Genomic DNA, 27,139 nt, shown 5'->3' on the forward strand with positions numbered 1-27,139 from the left:
TTTCCCCTCCTCTTCCTCTTCCTCCTCTTTTACTTCCTCCTCCTCCTTCATGTCTTTCCCCTCCTCTTCCTCCTCTTTTGCTTCTTCCTCCTCCTCCATCATGTCTTTCTCCTCTTCCTCCTCTTTTGCTTCTTCCTCCTCCTCCATGTCTTTCTCCTCCTCTTCCTCCTCTTTTGCTTCTTCCTCCTCCTCCATGTCTTTCTCCTCCTCTCCCTCTTCCCCTTCTTTTGCTGCTTCCTCCTCTTCCATGTCTTTCTTCTCCTCTTCCTCCTCTTTTGTTTCTTCCTCCTTCTCATTCACTTCTTCTTCCTCCTCCTCCTTCTCATCCTCTTTTATTTCCTGTTCCTCCTTTGTTTCTTCTGCTGCTTCCTCTTTTACTTCCTCATCTTCTTTATCTTTTGTTTCTCCCTCTGCCTCGTCTTTTGTTTCCTCCTCTTCTTCTGCCTCCGTAATGTCTTCTTCCTCTTTCTCTTCTTCTTCCTCTTTTGCTTCCTCTTCTTCTTCTTGCTCTTTCATTTCTTCCCCCACTTCTTCTGCTTCTTCCTTTTCTTCTTCTTTGGTTTCTTCATCTTTAACCTCATCCTCCATCTCACAGTTTTGACTCTCTGAGATTTCAGGTCCTCCATCTCCATTCAATGTTGAGCTGCCCACTTCATTTGATTCTGGCTCCTTTTCTTCATTTGCCTCCACTTCTGTTTCACTTGGCTGAAGTTCACCCTCATTCTCCTCATTGGGATTACCATTTTCTGCTGCTTTTTTCACAGAACTGCTGGAAATTGTTTTGATGTCCTGGGCTGCTTCTGAGACACAAGCTTCCTCATTATCATTTTTCTTCAACCTGAGGATTTGCTGTAAATCAAATGCTTTCATGACTGGGGCATTGGTAGCCACCACTGGGTTTCTTATGGGTTTGGAAGCCATTTTTTTCCTTGCACAAGAGTCACATGGGCAGTATTCCTCTTCACTTGTTTGTTTACTAATACTGGCCTCAAAACCTGCACTAAATGCTATATTTTCATCTACATCAAATGATAAGTCTGATGTGTCCTCTAGCCTACTCTGGGTGCCATTCTTGTCACTGAAGAGTGACTTTTTATGCATAGTCTGCAATCGCCGTCTCCTCTGCTCAGTTTGGAGTGTTAACTCACGCTTGAGTGGTTCATCCGGAGGTCTTGGTGTCTTCTTCCCTGCTCTGGCTTTGATCTTCCTCAGCTCCTTCTCTATGCTTTTTTGTATCCTTTTACTCACTTCTTCCTTCAGCTCCAGTATCATTTCATCCATCTGCTCATTGTTCTGCAGGTTCCACCTGACTTTGAACTCATTCATGGCACTGACATAGTGAGTCATGAACTCCTTCTCGATTTTCTTGAGCAGTCTCAGGACCCAGACAGGATCTGGATCCATTGAGTTTCGCTGGACAAGGGAAGTGCCCACACTGGTGGCCATATCGACTTTGGTCTTTGAGTCATTTGGAGACTCTTTTTCAAGCTGCTCTTCCAAATCAGCTCTCAGTTCTGTCCCACAATCAACATCATCAACATTTGTATCATCAGTACTGGTTAGCTGATCAGCTTTCTCTTCAAGATTTTCTTTTGGGAGTTCATCATTCACAGATTCAGCTTCTTCTTGTTCTCCATTTTCAGCTAATTTGCTGTTTTCTTCATTTTCATTTTCTGTCCCTTCCTCCCGACCATTTTCACAGTTACTGCACTGATCCTCCTTATTCTCTTCTGCCTCCTGAATCAGGGAGTCCTCTCTAGCAGACTGTGCTTTTCCCTCACCTTTTGATTTTGAGCAGGCTGTCGAAGGTCGGGATGACTGCTCTTCCTCTTTACTTTGCTCCTCAGCCTCAGTCAGTTCAGTTCCAGTCTCTACATTTTCCACTTGTCCAGCTGATTTGAGTTCACCAGTTTTCTGTGCCATTAAAGTGGAGTCCCTGGCACCAGCTGTGCTGTCTTCTCCTGAGCCATCAGAACCACTACTAACATCAACCCCTGAGGAGGACATGGGAGTGAAGTCATAACCTACAGGTTTTTGGGCTTTAAACCCAGAGGCTGTCTTTGCCTGCTCACTTGCATCTTGCCCCGAACTTGGACCACTTTTTTCAGCTGTGCATCCAAGCCACAGGGCTTGAAAAATATTTAGCAACTCCATATACCTTGGCTTATTCAAATGTTTTGATTTATCTGGTGGATCTTCTGGCTCTTCATCAAGGAGTTGGAGACTGGCAAGACAAGTAATCAAAATATTGGCAGAGTTACTCAGTTTTCTCCCCATAGTGGGGGACACTTCAGGCAAACTGTTTGATCGGTCAAATTTTGTTTCATGTTTTGAACTGAGCAAGGCCTTCATGATCTGAACAGAAGTCTGGACAGAGGCTGGCAGGTCTCTTCTGTTGTTATTTTGGCTGGATATAACTGACTGGCTACATTCTGCCTGGTTGGCCTTGGCGGCTTCGGACGCAGCCTCAGAGTTTTGTTCCTGATTCACGCATTCTTCAGCCTCTTCATCAATAACAATGCCTTCTGCTGTCTCTTCCCCCACTTCATCCTTTGCCTCGTTTTCATTCTCCTCCACATTCTTTGTCTTAGCTTTTTCATCCTCTGAGATTTCCTCAGCCTTTGTACAGTGTGATACCTCAGTGGTTGCCTCTACACATTCATCTTCTGCATCATCCTCCATTTCATATTTCATAAGCAATGTTTCTGAAGGGATCTTACTTAGCCATTCTTGCACAACTTCTTCTGGAGATGTATTTGGTAGAGTAGATGGCATTAAATCGCTCCCTTCATCCTGAATGCCTGTGCCTTCTAACTCTTCCTCCACTTTTCTGTTGCAAGAATCATCAGTCTCTTTATTCTTCTGATCATTTACTTCAGTTGCAGCTGATTTAGACCCATAGGAAGTTGCTTTGGAGGAATCTATAATTTCTTTCTGCTCTTTTCCTGTGGTCAGCACTGACTCAGTACCTATGCTGCTAATGGAGGAATTCTTCAACATGGTTGACCGTATTTTTTTGCTGTTTGGCTTCTCTTTTGGTGGGGCAGGGCAATGCATACTACATACCGACAAAGTCTCAGACAGTGATGCTCGGCTGGAGTTTGACATCTTCACACAAAGATTTCTAGTTTTTATCTGCCTTGATTTTGAAGACTGAGATATGTTTGATTGTGAACACCTGTCATCAGTTTCATGGGATATCTGTGTCAGCAAGCATTTATCTTTCACTTCTGACATTGAAGAGACTCTTGAAGAGACACTTGCAGATTTCCCATTCCTAATCCCAGTCTCAGTTGAGATGTCACCTTTTGAACATACACTCTCACTCATACTTCCATGTCTTGAAGAAGGGGTCTCTGAGTTCATTTTGGAATGACCCTCTCCAGCTTTTCCATTAGGGCTTGAAACACTTGAGCAGAGGGATGATGGCTTGCTATTTTCTTCTCTATGGCTTCTCTTCTTTGAGCTTTTTGAAGATTCACTGTAGCCATTGGTGGTGCTTTTCAAGCTTTTCTCCTCAGTAAAACCTGCAATTGCCTCTGCTTCACTAGTCGATGAAATGTTTGAGTGAAAAGATCCTGAATTATGAGACATGGGGTCTCCGATGGATTTTCTCTTGATTTCACATGAGCTTTTGGAGTAATTAGATGCCCTGCTGCATGATCTCAGATCATCTGCATGTAGGGAATTTTTCTTTTTATTTGGAGTGGATTCAAGTGAAGACACCGACATTTCAGACCGTGCATCCAAATGAATATGGCTATGTTTGCTCTTTTTGGAACCTCTGGAAGAGCAAGAGGCATTGCACAGAACGATCTCATCACTGTCACTTCTCTTGCTGTTCCTGTCACTAGCTCTGGAATGGGGGGTTCCTTGTGTAGAGCATCGTTCACCTTCACTGCCCTCATCTCTAATTGATCGGCTGGGCTTTGTTTTTGCTGACACTGAGCTGACTTCATTGATTTCATATTCTTCTTGTTCTGCTTCAGCCTCTTCAGCCTCTTTCTTAGGGCAGGACTCACTGGAGAAGGAAGACACTACTGCATTGTCATCAGATCGGTCATCCTGTTTGCTATTTGCTCTTGGTGTAGTACAGTTACTAGACTTGCTGTGCACACTGTTGGCAGGAGTGGAGCACCTACTGTTATCTTCTTGATTTGCCTTCTGAAGGCTGGAGGAGGACATGCTCCTGCCCACGCTACTTGTTTCCTCACATACATTCTTCTTGCTCTGTCTGGACTGCAGAGATGACCTTGACATGACACTCCCGACTCTGCTGCTTTCAACTTCTTCCACATCATCCTTTAAGCACTTCACAGAGGAAACTTCAAAACAATTTTCATCTTCATTTTGTGAATCGGTTTTGCTGGCTTCATGGTCTTCAGGGGCGTCTTGAGTATCCAGGTTGTTTTCACAGCTTGAATGTGACATTAAGCCCAAGGATGAAGGTCTCTGACTATTGCTTGTGCTTGTCCGAGTGTATTCTTGCTGATCTTCTCCACTGGAAACACCTGTGGACAAATCACTTCGGCACGTACACTTTTTAATGGATCGATATGCCACTCTGTTCTCTATAGTCTCTGAGTAGGATGAGGACTCTTGCACAATGTGCTCAGAGAATTCCTCGCTGGATGTGGTGTGGAGGCTATCCACAGAAGCCATTTTTTTGTGGACTACTCTCCTCCGGGAAGATGTGCTGGAGCATGATGACCGTGTATGCCAGGTGCTTCGTACACTGGGCTCTTCCCTCTGGGATGTGTGCATGGGATTTTTCCAAATGTCATAGTCCTGGTGTTTCTTGCCACAGCTATGACAATGAGCCTCATCACATTCCGATTCCTCAAGTTTTGACATGTAAGAATCAATATCACAGGGATATAATGACTCATCTGCCTCTGAGCTGGCTTCTGGGTTCATCTTCTGGATGGGGTCTACTCCACTGTCCTCCTCTACACCTGACTCTGCACAAGGCGTCTGGTTCATCAGATTGGACTTTTTGATCTGGGTGGACCATTGCAAAGTCTCATCGTTTAGCAAGCGGAAGCGAACTTTCATCTCAACAGATAGGCTACCATCCTTGTTCACATGGACCCGTTTTTCTATGTCGTCATTCACCAAGGAACGGACCAGGTCCCCAGGTTTTGGATGTGAGCAACTGTTTGAGAAAGGTGCGCTGTTATCTGGTGAGGCAGCAAGACCATTAGGATATGACTTCTCTGATGATAAAGAAAATCTCGTTGACCTATTGCTTGATGATGACCGTGGATGGATAACGCTCTTTTTGGCTTTCAATCCAAAGTTCACTGGAGTTTGAAATAGGTAAAGAAAAGAAAAGAAAGATGGAGAGAAATGTTAACTCATATAAAGATGACACAAAATATATAGATCAAATCCTCAAACCAGTGACTATTGATATTATTCCACCAAAGCTAAACCTATGCTGGTTTACATAATTTGAAAATTTGGCTTTGGCTAAGTGACAGTCATAAATGTTAAGTTTTGAATGAATAGTCTGCTTTAAAGTGTTCTATACCTTAACTTTATTATTTTTCTAAAGCTAAATTGAAACGCAAACGCTTTTTTTTTGTTGTATTATGGGCATGCCAGGAAGAAAAAAAATATATATACAAAGAAATTTAGTCTCAGAGTTTCTGTATTTTATCACATTGCAAATATCCCTTTATTTAAATGCACAAGTTTTCATCCTTCTTACTCAGTTGAGGAAAAATACATGGAGAAGTGACCCTCTTCCTTAGTTAGAAATCAAGTGTCACACATTTATTGTGCATCATCCACTTCTCCACTCACGTGCCAGGAAACACAGGTGTGGTCGTGTAGACCAGAGCAGCACTCAAGTCCCTCCGGGGATGTGCCACCAAGAATAATTATAATGCTTATTAAAACATAAAGAACAAATGCAGAAGGAATTGTAAGGTGGTGATAGTTACAACAAGAAATAGTGGTAGTTATAGAGGGTAGTGTGTATCGGTTATAGTAAGGGAATTGTAAGAATTGTAATCCGAAGCACATCTCTATGGCCCAGTGCAGTGATCTGCATAGATTTATTGAGGTCCTAGACCCTTCATTTCAAGCAGACAATATTGCTATCATGCTGACTTGCAAGATACGCATCTATCTTGTTTCTAATACATATGTTTGTTCAAAGCTTACTGTTTTATATCTAGACAACCACAAGCCTCTGTAGGCATATGGATATGCAGCTGAATGGAGGGCATTTTAGGAAGGGAGTGTTGAACAGGGAGCACACCAACCAAGATCAATAACACATGAAATAGCTTCTATCTAACCATCCTTACCCATTTGAACTGATGTATTTGCTCAGTCTCTTGACGAACAAAGCTTCAGCTTATTCCCACTGCTTCCTCCAATATTTTATGTCTCAGGCAGTGAGTGTGGGATGCCTCTGTCCTTAAGTTTCTACAACTAGTTGTCAACACATGAATGAATCTTTCCTGACTCCTGGTATTGACAATGGAGAGAAACAGTGCACCTCTGGAGCACACTTCATTTCACCCTAAACCAAACACCTAGTATAGGTGAGATGCATTGCCCTCTGGAAACGAGAAGTTCCTCTCCATAAGCTACCAAAGGTGGCTGGTTTAATCAACTGTGACCTTAGATAACTCGTGATGAAGTGCCTAAGAAATACCATCCTGCATTATCCACAACATACTCCTTCCTGAATATAAACTTTCCATAAAAACATGCTTTGTTCCCAAAGGGCTGCGCTGCAGTTGTAACCTGCAGGAGAAACTGAGTCTCCTGCCGACAAAAACAGGGCATCCTCTGATGCAGGCAAATGCAGAAGTGTAGGCATTATATGACTGACAGGCAAGGGAATAGAGGATTCGTGGGAAATCTCAAGGGTTTGGGGAGTCTTGGAGACAGACACAGGAAAGGAGGGAGTTCTGGAAGGAAAGGGAGACACAGAGATATGAAAGAGGAAGGGAAGTCAGCCAGACACGGGGAGCATGTAAAAGAAAGACTGGAGGGTGTAGGGAGGAAATCCTAGAAGGAAACCAGAGAAAAAGAAGGGGAGGATGGAAAGGCCTGGGAGGCAGAGAGAGGGAAGTACATTTTGCACATGAAATCTGCACGTTGGGGCAGTACAATAGGTGCCTGCAATCTCCATGTTGTGGGACACAGGCCTGGAGACGACTGTGCAATATGCCCCAGAGGTTTTCTTACTTTCATTGTTCTCATTGACATTGTTGCCATTGGAACGGGGAGCCAGGTCAGGCAGCTTCTCCACTGAGTGTTTCCTCAAATTTTCCATTGACACAGGTTTAAATGGCTCCCGGCCGACACACACCAGCACGCTGGGGCAGTGAAGCAGAGCCTGCATACTGTCGATCTAGAAAGAGAAGAGCAAGTGGATCACCAAGAGCCGATAGAGCAGAGCTAAACTCTTCCAGGTCCAGAATCAACTGACATTTAGTTGTCATCTAAAATAAAACCACCATGGTTCTGGAGAACTTCAGAGTCTACCAGAGCCTGTTGGTAGGCCCTGTTGCAGTATTCTTCCACTGAAAGAGAAGCTCTGCTATGTTTTAATCAGATATCCTAAGGTAGGGAAGGGGTGAGAGAGATTGCCTAAGGGAGAAGATACCTCATTTACTACAAAGTTTTACATCTTCTGAGAAAGATTTAGACATAATCAATGTGGTAGTGAAGAAGGGGGTGGAACTGGAGGCTTTTCAGTTTTCCTTACAGAGAATTGCACTCTAATTCTTCTAATTCCTATATGGGAAAGCAATTATGACCTGGTAAATGCTACATTCCAGACTGACCATTAGTTCTCCTCCTTCCTCCGCTCGGGAAGGGACAAGAACTGTGATTTCCCCTAATATGACCTCAAATACTGCCTCAAACATTCGCTCAAGTATTGCCACAATTCTGGACAATGTGGGACATCATTCCTCCGTGTGGGAAGTGTTTGTGAAGGACTCTCCATTCCTCCACAAGAACCTAGGCTTACACACCGCCTCTTCATCTTCACTGCATGACCTGTTTCTGGATTACACACCAAGTCCTTCATGTCAGCTGCAGGTAGTAACAGGGAGCAGTGCTAGACATAGCGGAAAGTCACTTTTACCCCAAACCAGCATTTACGTAGGACCTAAAGGAGCAGGAATCAGTCTTGTGATGAGCACTGGCTAGACAAAGCCTGGACCCCTCTTCCACCTTGCTTCTGCAACCCATAATTTGTAAGACTGAAGTTAAGCTCCCAGGTAAACCACTTGTTGGCCTCTAAAAGGATGAGAGGGCTCTCTTGCTGTCTGAGAGGGCTTTAGATTGGCCAACATCTGGTAGCTTTGTGCTGTCAGGGGTCTCCACAATCCTCCTCAGACTGCTACATCAGGAGAACATGTCTAGAACATACCAGGACTCACTAACAAGAAGTGACCATGGAATGGGCTACCAAGATGTTAGCTAGCACCTGTGGTGGGCTAAGCACTATCTTGCCCATAAGATGCACCCTGACCTCACCGTGTCACTTAATCATCAGCCCGTTGACTAGCAATTGAGTCTGGAAGAGAACAAATCTCAGAGGAGCTGCGATGACAGTCCTGCAGTTGTCACACATGCCTGACATAACAGAGCACGAAGAAAGGACCTCATTCTCTAAATATTGCTATAGGAAAGGAATGAAGCATCAGGCCCCCTTCAGAGCCCAAGCCCTTAGTTTGTGAAATGCCTCTGGGCTTTTCTGAGATTAGTCAGTACCACTAGAGCTTGGAGACGTACTGAGATAATGGTGCAAAGAAGAGGTGGGTGAATGTGTGGAGGCTGAAAGAACAAGGCGGAGACACGGAGAATCACACTCAAGAGCCAGTTAAACACTTCTGGTAATTTTGCTTACACTAAAGCATATGGCATCAACTTTTTAGTGGGAATACACTCAAATCCTATCGACTTCCCATTATTTTTATTTACTGTTCCCACTGTAACAACACTTGAGACCTGAGGCCCATTGAGTTTGTTGCTATAAAACCCCGCAGTAAGAGAGGCTCTGCTCTCTAAAGCTTGCATTAAGCACCACTGTGTGTAAAGCAACGAAACTGCTGAGTCTACATGATGAGCACTGTGAAACAGAAACAGAAACCCACAGATCTCAGTTGACCTATGTCTACTGCTTGTCATTTGTCGATAAATCCACTTTTGGTCCACATATTTCTAAAGGAAACATCTTTCTAGCTCACTCAATAAGCGTATAGAAAGCCTATAATTTAATAAACAACAATATTTTGAATAGGTTTTTGCTACCTGTATATTTCTTCTCCTTCTTTACTTTCCTACTCTTTTTTCTTTTTTATTCCTTTGGTGAGATCTTTTGCTGTGTCCTCATACAATTAGAAAAAAGGAGAAAGAGAAAAGGAAAAAGAGGGAGAGGAGAAAGAAGAATAGACATGAAATCTCTTCCGCCCCTAGCGTAAAATGATCTGTCTTTAAACCCCCATTAAGTTTAGGAACTATTCCTATTTGTAAAGGACATATTTTCAGTGAAAGCTATTTTTTGCCCAGGACGTTTCCCCACATGATGCCGTGTCTGTATACAGATCCTTCAATCACACTCATCACCGCTGCGTTGTGTGTGCAGAAAATAGACGGTGCCAATGACAGCGCTTCAGGAATCAATGGAGCTGAGCCAGCTGAGTTATTCAATTTATAGTTACTGCACAAACCAAATCTTTTCGTATAGAATACACTTGTGTTATGTGACTTAAAATAAAGGGTCCGTCATGTAGTGTTTCTGGCATCATCAGCTCTATGGCAATGTTTATGTTTATAACACAGCTTTTCTTCCTAATATCTTGCAAGCTTAATCTCTTGGAATTAATGATTGTAGAGATTTATCTCAATATGGGAAATCAGTACTTAGCAATGCTTCATTGTGAAAAACATTTTGGTAGTTGTAAATACAACTGAGTGTTTCCTAAGGGTTAAATAAATCATTTTTCTTACATTGATTTGGTTTAACGCAACATCCATTCTGTCAGGGCAGTGCTGTGGAGCTGGAATAATAGTTCATCTCAGTTTGCTCAGCGCAGACCTTTCCCACACTGCTGCAGGAATCCCATCCTCTCGACAAGACGTCGCTGCCTGGGTTATACAGCGGACATCTGTCTTCAAGGCAATCAATAAGGCATTTTTTACCAGTGCTAAATTATCTCTAAACAGCACGTCCCCTCTTAGGTGTTTAGCAAATTGAGCTCACTCAGCCTGTCCCAGGACGAGGTCCATGTGCTGCTTCTCAGATTTGCGTCTTTTCAAGGTATATATAAAAATTATTTCTGATGTGATTGGATCAGATACTGAACCTGCAGGCACTCCAGTGCCTACTGTTGCCTTCTGCATGGGCTGAGTGAAATATTGGCCCCATTTCAACCAGTGGCAGTATTTCCCTTGGCTTTTCTGGAGTCTGCATCACACTGCTTGCAACTAGGAAACAACATGAAAACCAGGAGCTTTCTTTTGCTATCCTGCAAGAGAAGTGATTCTGTTCTTCTGCTTGGACGTAACAACCACCAGGCAAAGAGTTCTTATGACTTGTGAAACTGTGTTTTCCATGCACTTTCTGCCATTGATCATGCTGGGGAAGGAAACAAAACATCAAACAGAAAATTGGTGAAGTGGCTTGAGAGATCAGATTGCAAGATTTGGCAACAACACCATGGCAAAGAGCAGACACAGTAGCTATTCATATTCCAGAAAAAGAGAATAAATGTTAGATCTGGTTAAATTCTGAGAAAATAATCTGATGTTGAATTGCTCTTCAGGATGGGTAAGGGGTGGGAATGTTCTTGCAGCGAGGACGATGTGAGTTCTAGTGTATGGGATGTTCTTCAAGCCTGAGATGTGCTTCCCTGAACACAATCCTAGTCTAACTCTCAGGAGTTACCTCACTCTACAATTATTTGTTCTGGGACCAAGGCTTTGTACAGTGCTTTTGTAGAATCATAGAATCATCTAAGTTGGAAAAGACCTTTAAAATCATTGAGTCCAACTGTTAACCTAGCACTGCCAAGTCCACCCCTAAACCATGTCCGTAAATGCCACACCTACACATCTTTTAATTACCTCCAGGGAGGGTGAATCAACCACTTCCCTGGGCAGCCCATTCTAGTGCTTGACAACCTTTTTGGTGAAGAAATTTTATAAGCAACTTCTGCGAAGGAACATTATTGTCATCATCTCCCTTAGATAGCTTGTGAAAAACAAGTAATAGGCATCTTTCTGTAAATGTTGAAAACAAAGGACAAGAAAATAATAACTAGATTTTACTTCAGATTTTGGACATCTAAAAGTTATGTGTGCAGGACTGAGCTAGTCAACCAAGGCTATATAGTCCACATAGAAAGGGCAATTTCTGTACTCTGCATTGGACATCTCTCTGCTGTGAGACAAATCATGCTCTGGAGATGTCTCTCTCTCTCTCTCGGCATAAAATGATGGGGAAAGACATAGACATATGAACTAAGGCAGATTAACTCCAGCCAACATGACCAATCAGTAGTTATCAGGAAGCATCAGTCTCCAGGGTCCCAGGCCTGTGGTCCTTCTTGAAGGCCATATTATTTCAATGAGTTGCTGCTATTAATTGCTATTTTAAGAATGCAGTCATTATTAACTTCAACTCTATAATATCACAAGTAGCATGATGCCAATGTAAGTAAAATTGATAATAGAGCACATTTGGCCAAACATTATAGACCTGGCCTGAAGCAGGGAGTCTATCACTACAGTAAAAATTAAATTCTTTTAAAGGGACCTTTAAATTCCTTGCAGCCGGTGAAAACCCAGGACTTCAGAGGCTGTTGTTGTCTGACCTTTATTGTATTGGAATATTTATCTATTTATTTATATAGGTAATTCTGTTTGAACATAAGAAAAAACCTTTTTCATTGTAAGGGTCACCAAACGCTGGAATAGGTTTAGACATGTTATGGAGTCTCCATGTTTGGAGATATTCAAAACCCAGCTGGACACATGAACAACCTGAACCTAGCTGGACACCTGAACGACCTGCTCTAGTTGACTGTGCTTTGAAAAGGGGGGTTGGATGAGATGGCCTCTTCAGAGGCCTCTTCCAGCCTCAGTGATAATATGATTCTGTGATTTATTGTAGGAGAGGTGGTTGTTATTTTCAAATAGACATCAGCCCGAGGAAAAGCATGTTGGAACTCAAAGAGTAGAAAGTAGATGTTCTTATCGTCCTTAGCTGTCACAATCAGTGGAGAAAAATATATGCCAGTAGGGTGGGGTGTGTTTCATTCTAAAGCAGCAATAAAACCTTAGATATTCAGTGCTTCCTTCTGAGGTGGGGATTTGATCAGAAAATGCCCCAGTGAAATAAAATGGTGGCTACTGGTTGGTCAGCACAGATTTTTTCTGACATTAAGGTTTTCTTTGTTCACTCAGAGATGCCATTATCTTTTTCCGAGAAGTAGCCTGTAAGGAAATCCTTCTGGTAAACAGATTCCCCACTTCCCTCTGGCTGCCACAACAAGATTCTTGAGTACCCATGCCAGGATACCATATTACAAGAAAACGGTATTATATCCCAGTCCAATTTAGCCACAAAACCCAAAGGCCACTGATTGTGAATACTTAAAATCCAGTGATCACTGGAAGGAGTTGTGATGGAGAAGGGAATGCCCTGCCCTATTGTTTCTCCATTAACTCATCACACTTGACTGTAAATCATCTTTTACAATCTAGGCTTCTTACACATTGGTGGAGACCAATCAGTATTTCCGGGAGACAGGTTATTTCACCCCACGAAAGCCACCTGATGCAGGTGGTAAATCCCCCATTTGACATGCCTGTCTCTTTCACTGACTAGAGAGGAAGTCAATCATCTTAATGAAGTTTTCTAACTATAGATACCTAGAGCCATCTGAGATATTCTAGGGTATCATCTAATACGTGTGTGAGGATGGCGGACAGGGTACAAGACTGTGCCCCACAAGACTGTCACCTGAAAGCTGAGCAGGAAACATCTAGCATATTCATATAGATATAGTTAGAAAATTATCTTCATTTGCAAGCTGAATCCCAAACCATGGTAACTTCAAGACTATTTAAAGCTGTGATAAATGAACAGTCAAGAATAAAATGGAAGAAAATGAACAGCTTATGATAGAGATCTTTGATGGGTTAGGAAAGAGTTCTTTTGGATCACTCAGGGCCCATTCAAGCCCTCCTTTGAGTTCCCTCAATGTAATAACCCTATCATATGAGCTCATGGGAAGGGTTGCTCACAGTTAAGACACTTGAAATCCAGAGACAAAATCCACTAAGCAAAATTTACAGGGAACAATCTCTAGAAGTTTGCACATAATGGGCTGAAATAAACTTCCATTAAAGTTTTATTGTGTAATCTCTGAAAATGAAATTAAGTTTCTCAATCTTATTGTAAGACCTAATCCAAATCCCACTGTAATCAATGGAGAGAAACTTGTTGACCTCTACAGACTCTGGGTCAGGAACCAAGAGAATTATGGAGGCTGTGAGTGAAGTTCTGGACCAGAAAGCAGAAAACTTGTTGCCAATACCTGCCTCTGTTGAAGTATTTTTGTCCATATCAATCAGCTTCTGGCCCACAAACCACAGTGGTGTCTTAAAGTTCAGGTGCTGCCTTGTGGAAAAAAAAAACGCAATTTGCTGTGCTTTGAACCTATATGCGCAGACTCTTCCAAGGAAGTGTCAGCTATGTCTTTAGGTTTCATTGAAGTCTTTGTACTTCTGGCAATAAAACTGTGATTTTTCAAAGCAGTAAAACTTTTGCTTACTTGCATACTTCGTTATCTCATACCACAGGAACTCCCTGTCACAGTGTGATATGTCATATATGGATTGGTTCAAAAAAGCGAACTGTTCTTTTCAATGAAAATGTTTCATAGCCGCCACTCTAAGCCCCACTGGGGAGGCCACCATGCACGAGGTGGAAATGAAAGGACATTCTCTCTTCTGAACTGTGTCTTTTTTTTTCAGTTTGGGTGCTATCCATTGGAGGATGGATTGTCTCCGTGAATGTTACTGTACAGTATCTGCCACAAAGGGATGTGATCTCAACAAGGACCTCTAGGTGCTACTGCAACACAATAATAAAATGTCATCAGCACCTAAACTGAAGAAAGACAAACATAACATCTTTAAAATAAGGGATCTGTTGCTTGTTGTGGAGAACATGCTCTTCTCTGGCTCATCCCAGAGAAGAAAGAACCTTCATAAACTTTACTCGCCTCAGAAGCTGAATATAGATACCAGTTTCTGCTGAAGGTAAAATGTAGGACATACCCTTTGTTTTTACTCTGCTGGATACCAGCCAAGCAAAGACATTTGAAAAAGTCAGGGAGAAAAAGACAGCATGGGGAAATAATGCAAGACGCAGTTGAGATCGCAAGTCCATAAACTAATCCACGTTCCAAAGAAGTGCAGAGATGCAAGGGAGAAACAGGAAAAGCTTGTAACAGACATGTTCAAGAAAAGGCTAACGGGCTGATTTCATTGCCTATCATGCTGACTCATTGCCTCATTTCCCTGTGCTCTTTCATCTCTTCCCTTTTGTCTTTCATTGAGATTTACAACTCTGGAGCATGAACAGCCCCTTTGTTTTGTTAGTTGTGCCTTGTTCAGTCCAGGGGGATCCAGGCTCTGAACCGGGGTATCTCGGTTTAACAATAATGAAGTTTGTATTTTATTCATGCAAAAACCCCATTTGCCCTTCCTTCCCCTGACTTTGCACTGGAGGAACTAGAGTGTGGTTCTTCTGGGGAGTGGTTTTTCAAAGCTATGCTAATCTGTTGGTCAGAAGGTGAATCATGGGGTGTTGCCACTCCCTGCCCACATACATATTAGCAAATTAGCAGAAGAAAATAAGATGGAAGGTATAGGAGGAAAGTGCATTACTTGACCTCACTTTCTCTAACATCATCATGGGCAACCTCCCACATGGCCTACTACAGTGGAAGATTCCTTTTCCCATCTGTGGAGAGGCTGGTGGACGTGGCATGGGTGTGTTACTTGACGAGCAGCCAGCAGGCTCTCCCCGTCACATCAGAAGGAACGCAAAACAAGAGCTAATATTGAACTTAAAACAGGGAACTATTGCACAGAAATGGATCTAATCCTCTACAAACTGTAGCACCCAAATAATTAGTCCAAAAGAGAGCTCTCCCACAGCACACCAAAACTCACATGGCCTCCTACACGCCACATCAAAGCTCAAGTCTCAAAATCCACTTGCAGGAAGCAGGATAGACGCCAGTGTCCTAGGCTCCTGCAATAGCAGGTAATCCACTAAACATAAATTACACCCTGCTACCTTCATCTGATGCTTATCTCATGGGAATATCACAGAATGGCAAGGGTTGGAAGGGACCTCTGAAGATCACCAAGTCCAACCCTCCTGCTAAAGCAGGTTCACCTAGAGCATGTTGCACAGGACTTTGTCCAGGCGGGCTTTGAATACCTCCAGAGAAGGAGACTCCACAGCCCCTCTGGGCAGCCTGGGCCAGGGCTCTGTCACCCTCAGAGTAAAGAAGTTTTTCCTCATATTCAACTGAAACCTCTTCTGCTTCAGTTTGTGCCCATTGACCCTATTGTCCCTTGTCCTGTCGCCAATCCATTTCTTCAGTTGTTGAAATGCAGCAATATAAGATGATTTGCCATACCAACACTTCTAAAAACATCAGCATCTTCTAGAGCTGCTCAGACAAGAGCTGTCTAGTTTTCTGTTTTGACCACTGTGTAAAGCTGCATGAAAAAATGATAGCTTTGGGAGCTGTGATCTGGAAATCAGGCCATGAAGCACTCTAACAGCCAAGTAAAATATGTGAAAGATAGAGGAATAATGCACTGCACTGCTTTCTCAGTCGACCACAGGCAAAGATCATGTTTAAGCTATTGCACTGCTGGCAGCTTTTCCTGGAGTACTCACAGATGCCTTTTTCCTGTGTGCGACACTTTGCACATGCATAAAGAAAAATGTTCTGACTTTGGCCCTGGAAATCGTCTAGATGAACATCTCTCTCAGCAGATCAGGAGAAATACTGCAATCAGAAGTTCAGTGGCCACTGGAAATTACTTGGGTAGCAGCAGAAGAGAAACATGGCATGGAAAAAGGGGAAGGAAGAGGAAAGCCTGAAAAAAAGGCATGAAAAAAAAGCAAAAAAAGTTTTTGATAAACAAGTGAAGAGGACAAAAAGGGGAAGAAAACTGATTTACAGCCTGGTTCAGTTTGAAAGACAGGCTGCTAGGTTCATACAAGGGCTGCCACCGTTACTGCCTCTGTGGAGGATGAGCTGGTTCCTGAAGAAGACTATGGGTGCCTTCCTGAGGACTTCCACTGAGTGCTGGATTGAGCTGGGGAGGTCCCTACATCGCACTGACCTCATATGCAAGCTTTAGATGGCCTTGTCCCTACCCATCCACCCTGGCAGCTCAAAATGGGGTCTTAGACTGTTCTAGTTGCAAATCAGCCAGAGAAATAGAAAATTGCTGTTCAGGGTGAAAATTCAACACACAAGAGAGGAAGAGAGGAAGGCTTTTCTTAGAAAGTTTTTGCTGCAAATATTTTCCACCTTCTGACACACTGCAATCGGATTCCACCACCTGTTCCTTTGGCACTGGGCACATTAAATCTGGTCCATCCAACATCAGCACTTGAAAGTCATGAGTCAGGTTAACATCCACCCCACCCCAAGCGCCTGCCCTTGTCCTGGTGGAGGAGAGGATGAGCTTAAAAGTTGACAGGTCTTGAAAAACGCTAAGCATTTGTTTCTTGTGATTAGCCTTGTGGTGACTGAGTCAGTGGGAAGGATAAGGTTCACGAGTTCAAGCTTTTCCCCATGACCAGAAGTTCTCAAAGCTTACCCTTTTTATCTACGCCTTGGACGAAAAGTTATTCCAGATGGAAGCTGTGGGGGGAAAGAGGCAAGCACAACATGGAATCATAGAATCGTTTAGGTTGGAAAAGACCTTTAAGGTCATCAAGTCCAACTGGTAGAAGACAGAATATAGATGTGTTCCAACGAGCTGTAGGAGATGGAACTGAGTATATAAACTCTACTGCTTCTAGATCAAGCTTATAGATCCATATGATATTGTTGCATGGATTTACCATCCCAGGTGCTTCTTTGTGTGTTGTGCTTCATCGAGCACTATGGATACAGCCTATAGACTCCAGAAGCTCGGGGCATAAAGATAAACATATTTAGCTGAAACCTCTGGTTTAATGGAACAGGCGTTTTCTTGTTATCAAGTCCAGGGTTTCCCCCTCAATTTGCAAAGTTCGTGGTACAAATGTGAAAGCCAGAAAGCTGTTTATTTCTACATAGTAGAAGTAGATCCCCTGATGTTAACTGAATTTATTTGAGAGAAGATGTGAGTCGAAAGAGAACCAGACCTTGCTAAAAGTTGCGGCGGAATCCTTTGAATTCTCTGTTCAGGACACAAAGGAAGCAGCAAATTGATGAAAATGCAAAACATGCTATCTTTTCCTCCCCTAGTACTGGTAAATATTCTAAAATCTGAATTTAGTAAAACAGATATCCCTATGAAAAACCCCTGCCTCTCCTGCAAAAATTCTTTGCAGAAACAGTGATTTCTACTTGGAGTACTTGAAGAAAATTCACAGTTTTTCCAGGAGAGGGTGGAATTCTGCTATTCTTTGTACTCCAGGTAAACAAATAAGTAGAAGCATCATGTTCACCAATATTATTGCGTATACTCGATAATATGATTGGAAACGTCTTTGCCCTGGATTAAATTCAGAAGAATTAGAAAGTAATTACACTTTGTTACTTTATTATTGAAAGAACAAAATCTCCTCAGGCTAAGGGAATCATTTGCATTTGGTATACGTTAGATAAGAAAGAATTAGATTTGGTATATGTTAGATAAGAAAGTGTCTAGCACACGGGGTCCGTTTAACTACATCTAGTAAGGCACTGGGCCAAATGATTTCAGGGCATCTCAAAGGTTCATAAAACACACCTGGATATGAGTCTTCTTATGGATCAGGTTCATGGAAAGTTTTGCTGAGGTTTACAGATCGCTTGTGTAAATCTCATTGGAGTCATTGTGGTTTTGGCATGGAATCAGAGAATATTGAACCTGAAACCTGTGGTTTGTTTTTAGACTATGAGTCACACGCATGGTGGGTAGAAAGTGGTACAGCTCACTTGGTAACAACGGTTTGCACCAGATGAGGGGCTGAAATTGGTGGCAGTTATTCATACCTGAACACAGCACGAAACCAAGTGTCACAGTGAATATGTCAACGTGGAAACAGAAAAATTAACTATCCCAAGGAGGGAAATTATCTTGTTTATATACACACCACATTTTAAACCATCTCTTTTCCCCCTACGTCTCTCATTTCCCTCTTACAGTTCCATCAGGGTCTTGATGACACCTGTCATTAAGACAGATGAGCTTGGTAGACAGCCCAAACATGAGTGGCCTAGAGGATGCCTGCGGGCAGTCTACAGATGTCCTAGAAATGGCTATATGGATGCCTAAATCTGAGTCAGGAAATATGTCAGACAAGCCTGTTTCCTGGCCTTGCACCCTAAGGTCACTGTAAATGCAGTCATTATTATCAAGAACAACTTAGTAGTAACAGTTAGGCCAATAGCTTTAGTAAAAACAGCCAAAAATAGAGGTTCTGTCTTTACTGCTAAATTAAACAATTCTGGATCCAGGGCATTGGAACACAGTTGCCTGTACTATTACACTGTTAGAATGGTCTTTGGTGCACTTAAAGCCTGGATAAACTGGCACTCTCCCAGGCCATGCCTGGGCAGATCTAGGAGTTAACATATGCCAGGGACCTTTCCTAAGAACTGTCTTGAATGTAGCCACCCAATTTTAGACCTGTGAGAATTAGACCCTATTTCGGAGGCTACACAGTGTGAGTATGTATAGACAGTGCCGTTTGGTGGGAGGGCCAGAGTATGTGCCCTGATACTGTTCGGTCTACTGGAATATCTGTAGCCTGTGCTACCTCTGGCTGAGGAAGATCTTAACCAACAGGTTGCTGGAGACTGGGAAGATACACTGAAGAAAGAATCACTTCATATATGTCCTTCTGCCTTTCTCCAAGACTGCTGCAACTGGCCATTGCCAAAGATGGCTTGATTTGACTGAGAATGGTTAGTCTTGCCACAGCATCTAGTGTCTCTCATTCCAAACTCTACATAAACACACAAGGAAAATGAGGGTCCTTACCCCAAGGAGTTTCTAATAACTAATCCTTTACAGTCTCCAGTTAGTGGTGCCTGAGGAAGCATTCCTTAACTCATGATTGCTCCCCCGATTAACTCGCACTGTAATTCTCTGATCCCTCAAGGAAATTTGGTTGCATACAGTGCTCATTCTGCAATATTCTCACTTGTAGAGTCTAAGGCAAAAGAGCATCTTTCTGGTCATCTACTCTGCTTTTCTACATAACAGACTGGATCAGATTCACTCATTAAATATAACAACTTACCGTCAGTCTTGAGTGTGCCTAAGCAAAAAAAATCTCAGTCTTGGCCCGACTCCAACAAACATAAGACTAGCCACATCCCTTGGAAAACTCTTCTGACGGTTGATAAATCCCATTTGAGAAGCTCATGGTAATTGCCACCAGTAGCCATAAACTATGTAGACTATTTGCCATTACGCAATGTGGTTTCAAACACCATACAAGAAGGACTACTGGATTTTAAGGAAGAATTTGGTTTTGTTTTAATTTAAGACAGGCAGTAAAAGGAAGCCCTAGTGATTCAAGAGTAAGTGCAGAAATGAGGACACCTGTGACTAGACACATAGTCATGTTTCTGGGCTCCTGTGACTTAAAGAAATCTTAATGAATGTTCAGCTGGTGGACCCTGGATAATTGCCATTTGTAAGGGAAATCCTCTGTTGCTGTGCAGTTGCTCTCACGTAATCTTACATATCATTTCTTATAGTTTAATTGCCTGTGAGGATTTCTGGCCTTTCTATGATCTCTTGTCTGCCTCTTTGCCCCTAGAGGCATTCTTCCCTCTCCAGAGAGAGGCAGTAGGGATCTGCCCATAGGTGCATTCTTCTGTGGTTTAGGTGATGAAGAAAGAAAATCCACTGGATTGTATAAGAACTTCCCAAAACAGAGATGAAAGCCTGTCTGATGGTGAAGATAACCTACAAATTTTACTCTACATTTTCTATTGAGATATTTTCTCTTAGTAACACAGCTGGTTCTTTTTTAGTGTAGAATTGATGTCCCTAGTAAAAACTAGGAAAGCTGCAATTTTCAACTGCCTCGTCAGCCTAGTGATCTTCAGATGTAGAGTCCCATGTCCTATGTGTGCTAATATTTAAATATCCGTAGTACTTTAAACCAAGTGTATGAAACCTTGGGCTTGGGTTAATTCCTCCTGATTTTACATGACTAGTCTGAGTCAGCCTTCCGATCTTCTGTAGTCAATAAAGAGAGGCAAAATGACCCCCCATCTCAAATGCCTAATAAGCTGATCAGATTTAGATGAATTAAGTCCAGGCCTGTCTATCTTTCAGTGCACAAACACACAAACAAAGTTTCACTGGCGAGTTAATGACAAGTCAATGTTAACCCAAATAACAGATTTCTCTATTTGAGCACTGTTTCCACTTAATCACCTGGAAAACAGTAACTTGTGTCTTGACCTGAAAAGAACTAGATGATTTACACTTTTTACTTGCTGAAATTTTAACTGATTTTTCTAAGCTAAAATAAAATTAGATTTCTCTCCAGCCCCATGGTCATCAGATTACAATTTTGATTTAGAAACTGACAACAAAAATCATGGTTAGTTTGGGAAGAGGGGCTCTTGGCCCTGCTGAAATCAGTGACCAAACACTTAAACACACATTCACTTCAGTGGGACTAGCTCTTCCTTCCCAGTAGGCATTCTGCTTGACACTTAAGAGTAAAAATACTGGTTTCACCTCCTTCAAGGCTTCAGGGGCTAGAATGAAAACTCAGATGTGTAAATTCCAATATAACCTCTCTGGATTTATACTAACATTAGAATCAGGATCTTTCAATCACTGTTTCTACTGACCTGAACTTTGCATAATTATTATAGGCTGTGAGTTTTTAATTCATAACACTGAAAGTCTCTGTGACCCAGAGCAATGAAGGCCCTATAATTCAAGCCAAAGAAGAAATAAGCAGCGAATAGACTGACCTTTCCCAAGAAGTTGATAAAGTATAATTTTGAAAATACGTAGAAGGTAAATAAGCAGACAAATGGGAGCAAGAAAAGACAAAATAACAGCAAAATACGTTTGATACCAAAAGCAAGAGATCTGCTGGCCTCCAATGGATCTTGATGTTACACCACCACCTTTGGCCTTACTATGAACTTCATCTGTATTAGGATTCTGCATAGTTGCCCATGACCTTCTTCTGACTTTATTCCGTAAAATAGAGGTAAAATGTTCAGTTCATTGCCTTCATGAAATCACTAGCATTCCTTCCTTTTACCTTCTCAGGTAAAACCTTAGGCTAAAGCCAGTTTGAAAAAAAATGAGACAAAATGAGGGCTATAAAAATAAATGATACAAGTTTTGTCTGGAGAAGAAAATGTACTTATGTGCAAAACCAGTGAGAGTTGCAGTCCAAAATGTTTATTTCCCTGTGAGTTATGATTGAATTAAACTTAGAGTTTTACTGGAAACATTTGTGGACTAGGTGGACTACAAAAGGAAGAAAACACTTTTCTCTGCTTTTTCAAATCTATACTACATGAAAGAAACACAAAACAAAAATTCTGTTCCATGTGTATCTAAGTTTATACCCACATAAAGGTATAATAGGAAACCAAAGATTTGTAATAGTGAAGTGTTCTGGATTTACTCAACTAAACATTAAAGAAATTAAAACAGAGCCACTGGGACTATATGCCAGCCACACATTATGTTGCAGAGGTGATTTAACTTAAGATTCGAGTTTAGATCTGGAGTTATAGTAGTAGAAGAAAACAAAAGCAGATTGAAGGGGCAACGCTCTCAGGTCTATGAATAGTGCTTTCATTGATGGAAGAGAGAGATTCACCTGTAGGAGAGGAGATTTTTTCCTTTTTTTGTTCAGTTTTCAAGAGATCAAGGAAAAACTGCCAGGAAAAGACACATTGTGAACTTGTTTTTAAATGCTGTGAATTATGTCATTCTAAACCAGATAAGCACAGTCAATCAGCAGTAGTCCAGATACATTGCTTAGGAATTAATCTTACTGTTAATCAGCTAATCTGTCAAATCATGGGAATGAATGTCAAAAGCTCCTGTCCCTCTTACTCCCAGCCCCCTTTCCAAGAAATAGTGGCCACTATAAGACTAGACATAGGCATATGATACAAGAAGTTAACAAAATTATTATTAAAAGACAATTTGAATTATTATTCGAAAAGAATAATATGAGGAACAAGCAAATACCCAAGAAATATGAAGCATCCAGACACCTTTGAATAGTCATGGAAGAACGGAGGCATGTTTTCATTGTCTCTAGCAGAAAATGAAAACATCAGTATAAAGGCAAGATGTACAGTCAAAATTAATCTTCAGCACCAGTTGAAGTAGATTATTTCAGGAAATCCCCCAAACTGTGCGACAAATTCACCATTTTCCCTCCCCATTAGTATTTGATGAAAACTCTGGGACACAGCCAATTGTGTACAGGGAGCAGAGATCTTGAGGTGTGACAAGAAAATTTAGACAGAAGAGCAGAAACAGTTTAGAGAATCCCTATGAAAGGAAAAGACTGGAAAATCCAAGACAGAGTGAATTTTTCTGTCATTTAAATGCTTTGCATCCAAGACTAGAGTAACAGCTCCAGGAAGTCCTAACAGGAATGACCATTGAATGAGCAGCAATGAACAGTTAAAAAGCAAGAGTTAAATGATTGAAATTAAGAATGGCCAAAAAGATAACTTTAAAAGATTCCCCAGGAAAGATATTAATAATCACACATTTCCTAGCTATGCGTAAGCCGATAACACTGGTCAGGTTGGACCCAAAGTTACCTATCACTGCAATATTCTACACAAGAATAAAAGGAGTGCAAATTAAATTAATAAGGTACAGAAGATGAACTGCCTATTGACAAGATGATAATGAAATCTCCAATTTTCATATCCAAAAAAAGAATCCCAAGGGACCATGGAGAGATTGCGTGATGGTGTTTGATCCACAGCCCTATTTCTGCAGATGGAAAACATGTAGAAAAAAAGCAGGGGAAAAAAGGTCTCTATGGGACTCCTGGGATTTACTGTGGCAAATATCATTATCATTACATAAAGGACAATCTTAAACTCTGTGGCATGCCAGAGAAGATAATCTAGCTGCAACAAAGAGCATCAATATATTTTGAAGTGATGTTCATATGCCGCTTGGGCTGAACCATTTCCAGAAACAAAGGCTGAATTGGAAGTGGGGATGCAAAACAAGTAACAAAGCTATTGACACGTTGTCTCCTGAAGAGACCTACGTAGCTTGTCACTTAAACGGTCAGCAAAGATGTTGGCATGCAAAACTTAGTAAGTGCCATCAGCTTCGAACATTCCACAGTGACCACTTCTGGTCAGTTTGTACCCATGTCATTCTAGCCATGTCTTGACGCATCTTGACATATTGGGATGAGATCGGACCCTGGGAGAACAGAGCCCTTCAGGCAGGTTGATCACCACTGCAGAGCTGAAAATGTAAAAGATAACTGCATGTCTTTAGATGGAAAGAAAGATAGAGGTTGAACAATAGTGAAGATATTGTGTGTGCTGAGCATGTATTTATTGTATATCCCAGCTAAAATATCCGTGTTTATAATGACTAAGAAGAAAAGGCTTTATGATGACTAGAAGGAAAATTGTGGGAAACTCCTTTAAGAATAACGATGAGAACATTAAGATTGCACTAAGAAGTAGGAGGCAATCTTTTTTTTTTTAGATAAATGGGTGAAAAATCTCGAAAATGTGAAGTGAAGAGGAACTTACTACCACTGTACAAGATTATTATCTTCATGCGGACTGAACAGGAGTCCGAGTCTTAAAAAATGGAGAAATCAGTGACAAAATAAAATATTTATCCATAAATTATAACACATCTTGGCAGCAGGGTTGGGTTTGTTTTTTTTTAACTCATTAGAGTTGGCTACATTTGTAATAGTAAAGCAAGAGGTGCCAGACCCTGTTCTTCAGAATGGAGGTCAACTGAAGCAGCCTGGCTGCTCAAAGACAGGCTGGCCACATCCAAACCACCTATGGTGAATGGTCCCAGGCCCTAACTCTAAACTGTTGGGAGACTGTTACTCTGGGCCAAGACCAAACCAGGGAAGATGTTAAGAATTTAGCAGAATGGAGAAAAGAGGGATGAGATCCTGCTCTAACATTTTTTAATTTAGTAGCATAGTTGTAGCCATGGAACACAGCAAACTCACCGTGAAAATAAATTGGTGGAAGCTAGAAAAAAGAACCTAACTGATTCTGAAGGCATCTAGACACCCGTCTTTGGCCAGCTCCAAGTACAATGGGCTGTCAGCTTCGTCTCAACATCTATATGGGAGCTTAACCGCTTACCTCACTTACAGAAACATTTTGACACTGGCATTCAGGTACCTGAATCTGAAATTAATCCAGCTCCAGATATCCACAGTCGTTTAGACAGTTACTTGGAAAGGAGCTGTCTAAAGTGCCTATTTTTTCCCCATTGACTGCAGACATACCCTAAGGCATGGGATTTGTCTTGCAGTTGCCTACAAGTGAGCCATTTCTTTCTACTCTCCCATTAGGAGGAACACAGACTCTAGACACACTTAGAAAAGAAGAATCCCACAGTAGGGTGGCCAGCTTGCTCATCTTGGAATTAGACAACCGACTCTTAGGCTATAAAGTTTGAGGAGAAGAATTATATATTTTGCTTATCCTAGGCCATGCTTGGGTTGTCCATACCTAACTTCCCTCTCTTGCTCAGCAAAGTTGCAGTTTCAGTTGTCTGGCGTATGTGGAGTGGAACATCCTTTCCCTGGCATTTCATCTCATCTCTGACTGCAGTCAAGCTGACACTGGATCAGTAGGGTTGGGAAAGCTGTAGCAGTAGGGTGTTTGGGAAGGACATTTTGCTTGGATCTTCCAGCTGAGAACTGGAAGCTCTCTCCAGAGTGGTGGGCATAGCAGAAAACACTGTGGTATGACACGTTGCCTCCACCAGGAAAGCCGGCTTAAGGCACCATTATCCCCTCTCTCTCTCCTTCGTGACTGCACACTCCTGTCCCTGTGCCAGGTAAAACGATCTGGGTTAAAAAAATTCCTCCGTCTTTTTTTTCCTCTCCTGGATAGAGGGTCGTTTGAACCCAAGTCACTTCAGTCATCTGGTTTAGAAAGTAACACCACAAGCGGCTGTAACTTTACCACTGAGGAGCTGGCACATGGCACTGTGAAGGTGGAAAATGTGGCAAGGAACGGGGTAACTGCTCCACTTGGCTGCATTGCCAGGGATGAGTCAGGGACAAGACATGTGAGACCTCTTCAGAAGAAATGGAAGTACAGCTTAGTCTACATTACAAAGAGATGGATCTCAGGTTTGCCAGGAAACTCTTCTGGGAACAGAAGAAAAAAAAGTAGTTGTTATGCCCTGAATTTATGATAAGAGTCCACCCCAACTGTCACAAAATCATCAACACAAATGTATCTCCTGATACCACTCGTATCTTAATTATTTATGCATCTATTAGTTATATTATGACAGTGCTCAGGAGCAGTACCCTGATCTGTTAGGAACTATGCAACCACAAGGTGCTACCTAAGGGCTCTCTTATTTTCTTGAATTCCTGGTTATTAGGCACAGAAAAGTTAAGCCATCACTGGGACATGCCTCCTGGGAGAGGGTGGAAAACTCCATTACTAGAAGTTTATTTAGGGATTTTATACCCAGTTGCAAAGCATTGAACTGGACTTCTATCAGAAGTTGCTTCCCATTGACCCCAAACAACATTTCATGTATGAAGTTCTTGAATAGCTGAACAACATTCTTCTGCATCACCCCTTCATGTAATTAGTGGGGAAGTAAGTACTGTGACAGTAATGACACAAGCCCAAAGGATTAAGGTAATGTGGGTAAACTATTGGCCCCATCAGCTTAAGGATTTGCACCACAGGGGATGCAAATGCCGATGTGATAACACGTGTTAGAATAACTGACAAGCAACAGGTACCAGAGATACTTGCCTTCTTTCCATCAACAGTGTAGAGCTTCTTCACTGGGAATTGCAGGATCTCTGAAATCTCATCCAGGAGCGTTTTGAAACTCCTGGCATTTCTGCGGTTCAAGATAATTGAGCGCCGAAAACCACTTTCTCCGTTCTTAACTAGAGTGATTTTCTTGGGTATTCTGGGGCCATGCTGAGTGAAAGGTGTAGAATAATCTTCCAGCTTGCCTTCCTGAGCTGCTCTTCTCAAGCTACTGGAGGGACGACCATTCCGTGGAGGCCCTGGCCTGTGTCCCCCAGAAGTAATGCTGATAGGCTTGACATATTTCTTGTCAGAGCAAAGGTAGCATCCTCCATCCTCCAGCTGGTCCAGCTCACTGATGCAATGTATTCCTCGTGGGGTGGTGATGGTCCGTACCCCAAATGGCAGTGGGACCCGATGAGAGAGGTCATCCATGAGGGCACTGAAGCTCTTGAAGCTTCGCTGGTTGATGGCCATCTTGACTCCCACAAACTGAGGATCTCCACTCTTGAAGAAGGTTATTTTTTTGGCTGGGGGTACCTTTGTGACAGTGCTTGCCCGAGCCACAGAGAGAAAGGGCTGCTCATAGTTGTAGGAGCTGGTGGTTGACAGGGAGTCAGTAGGCACCTGAGTCATCCCTCTTGCTTAAAGGTAACTACGAGAGAAGCAAAAACAGAGGAAGGTTTGTCTGAGTCACGCAGAATCAGTGCCTGACTAGCATGGGAGCAAGGTTTGTTTGCCTCACAGCAGTTTTACCATCTATGCTTGATCAAGAGAAGGTTGTACCAACATGGAGATATGAACTCACTGGCTGAGGTAGATACAAGGAAACACAGCAGGAAGAGCAGCCATAACCCTGCTCCTCACAGTTAAACCGTCCTTGT

The 27,139-nt window shown here is 42.2% G+C and overlaps 1 protein-coding gene across 1 annotated transcript in view; it reads right to left on the reverse strand.

Annotated features, from left to right (window-relative positions):
* The window catches only part of RP1L1 (RP1 like 1), a 28,157-nt gene extending 1,266 nt beyond the window's left edge, over window positions 1-26,891 (reverse strand). Inside the window, exons 1-3 of the mRNA XM_035895442.1 lie at window positions 26,253-26,891; window positions 7,210-7,375; window positions 577-5,303 (exon numbers count right to left, since the gene is read on the reverse strand). Coding sequence (XP_035751335.1) covers window positions 577-5,303; window positions 7,210-7,375; window positions 26,253-26,891 — 5,532 coding nt within the window. The remainder of the gene's footprint in view (window positions 1-576; window positions 5,304-7,209; window positions 7,376-26,252) is intronic.
* Window positions 26,892-27,139: the final 248 nt, after the last annotated feature.

The sequence above is a fragment of the Egretta garzetta genome, unplaced genomic scaffold (assembly GCF_000687185.1).
Source record: "Egretta garzetta isolate BGI_Z169 unplaced genomic scaffold, ASM68718v1 scaffold325, whole genome shotgun sequence".
Taxonomy (NCBI): domain Eukaryota; kingdom Metazoa; phylum Chordata; class Aves; order Pelecaniformes; family Ardeidae; genus Egretta; species Egretta garzetta.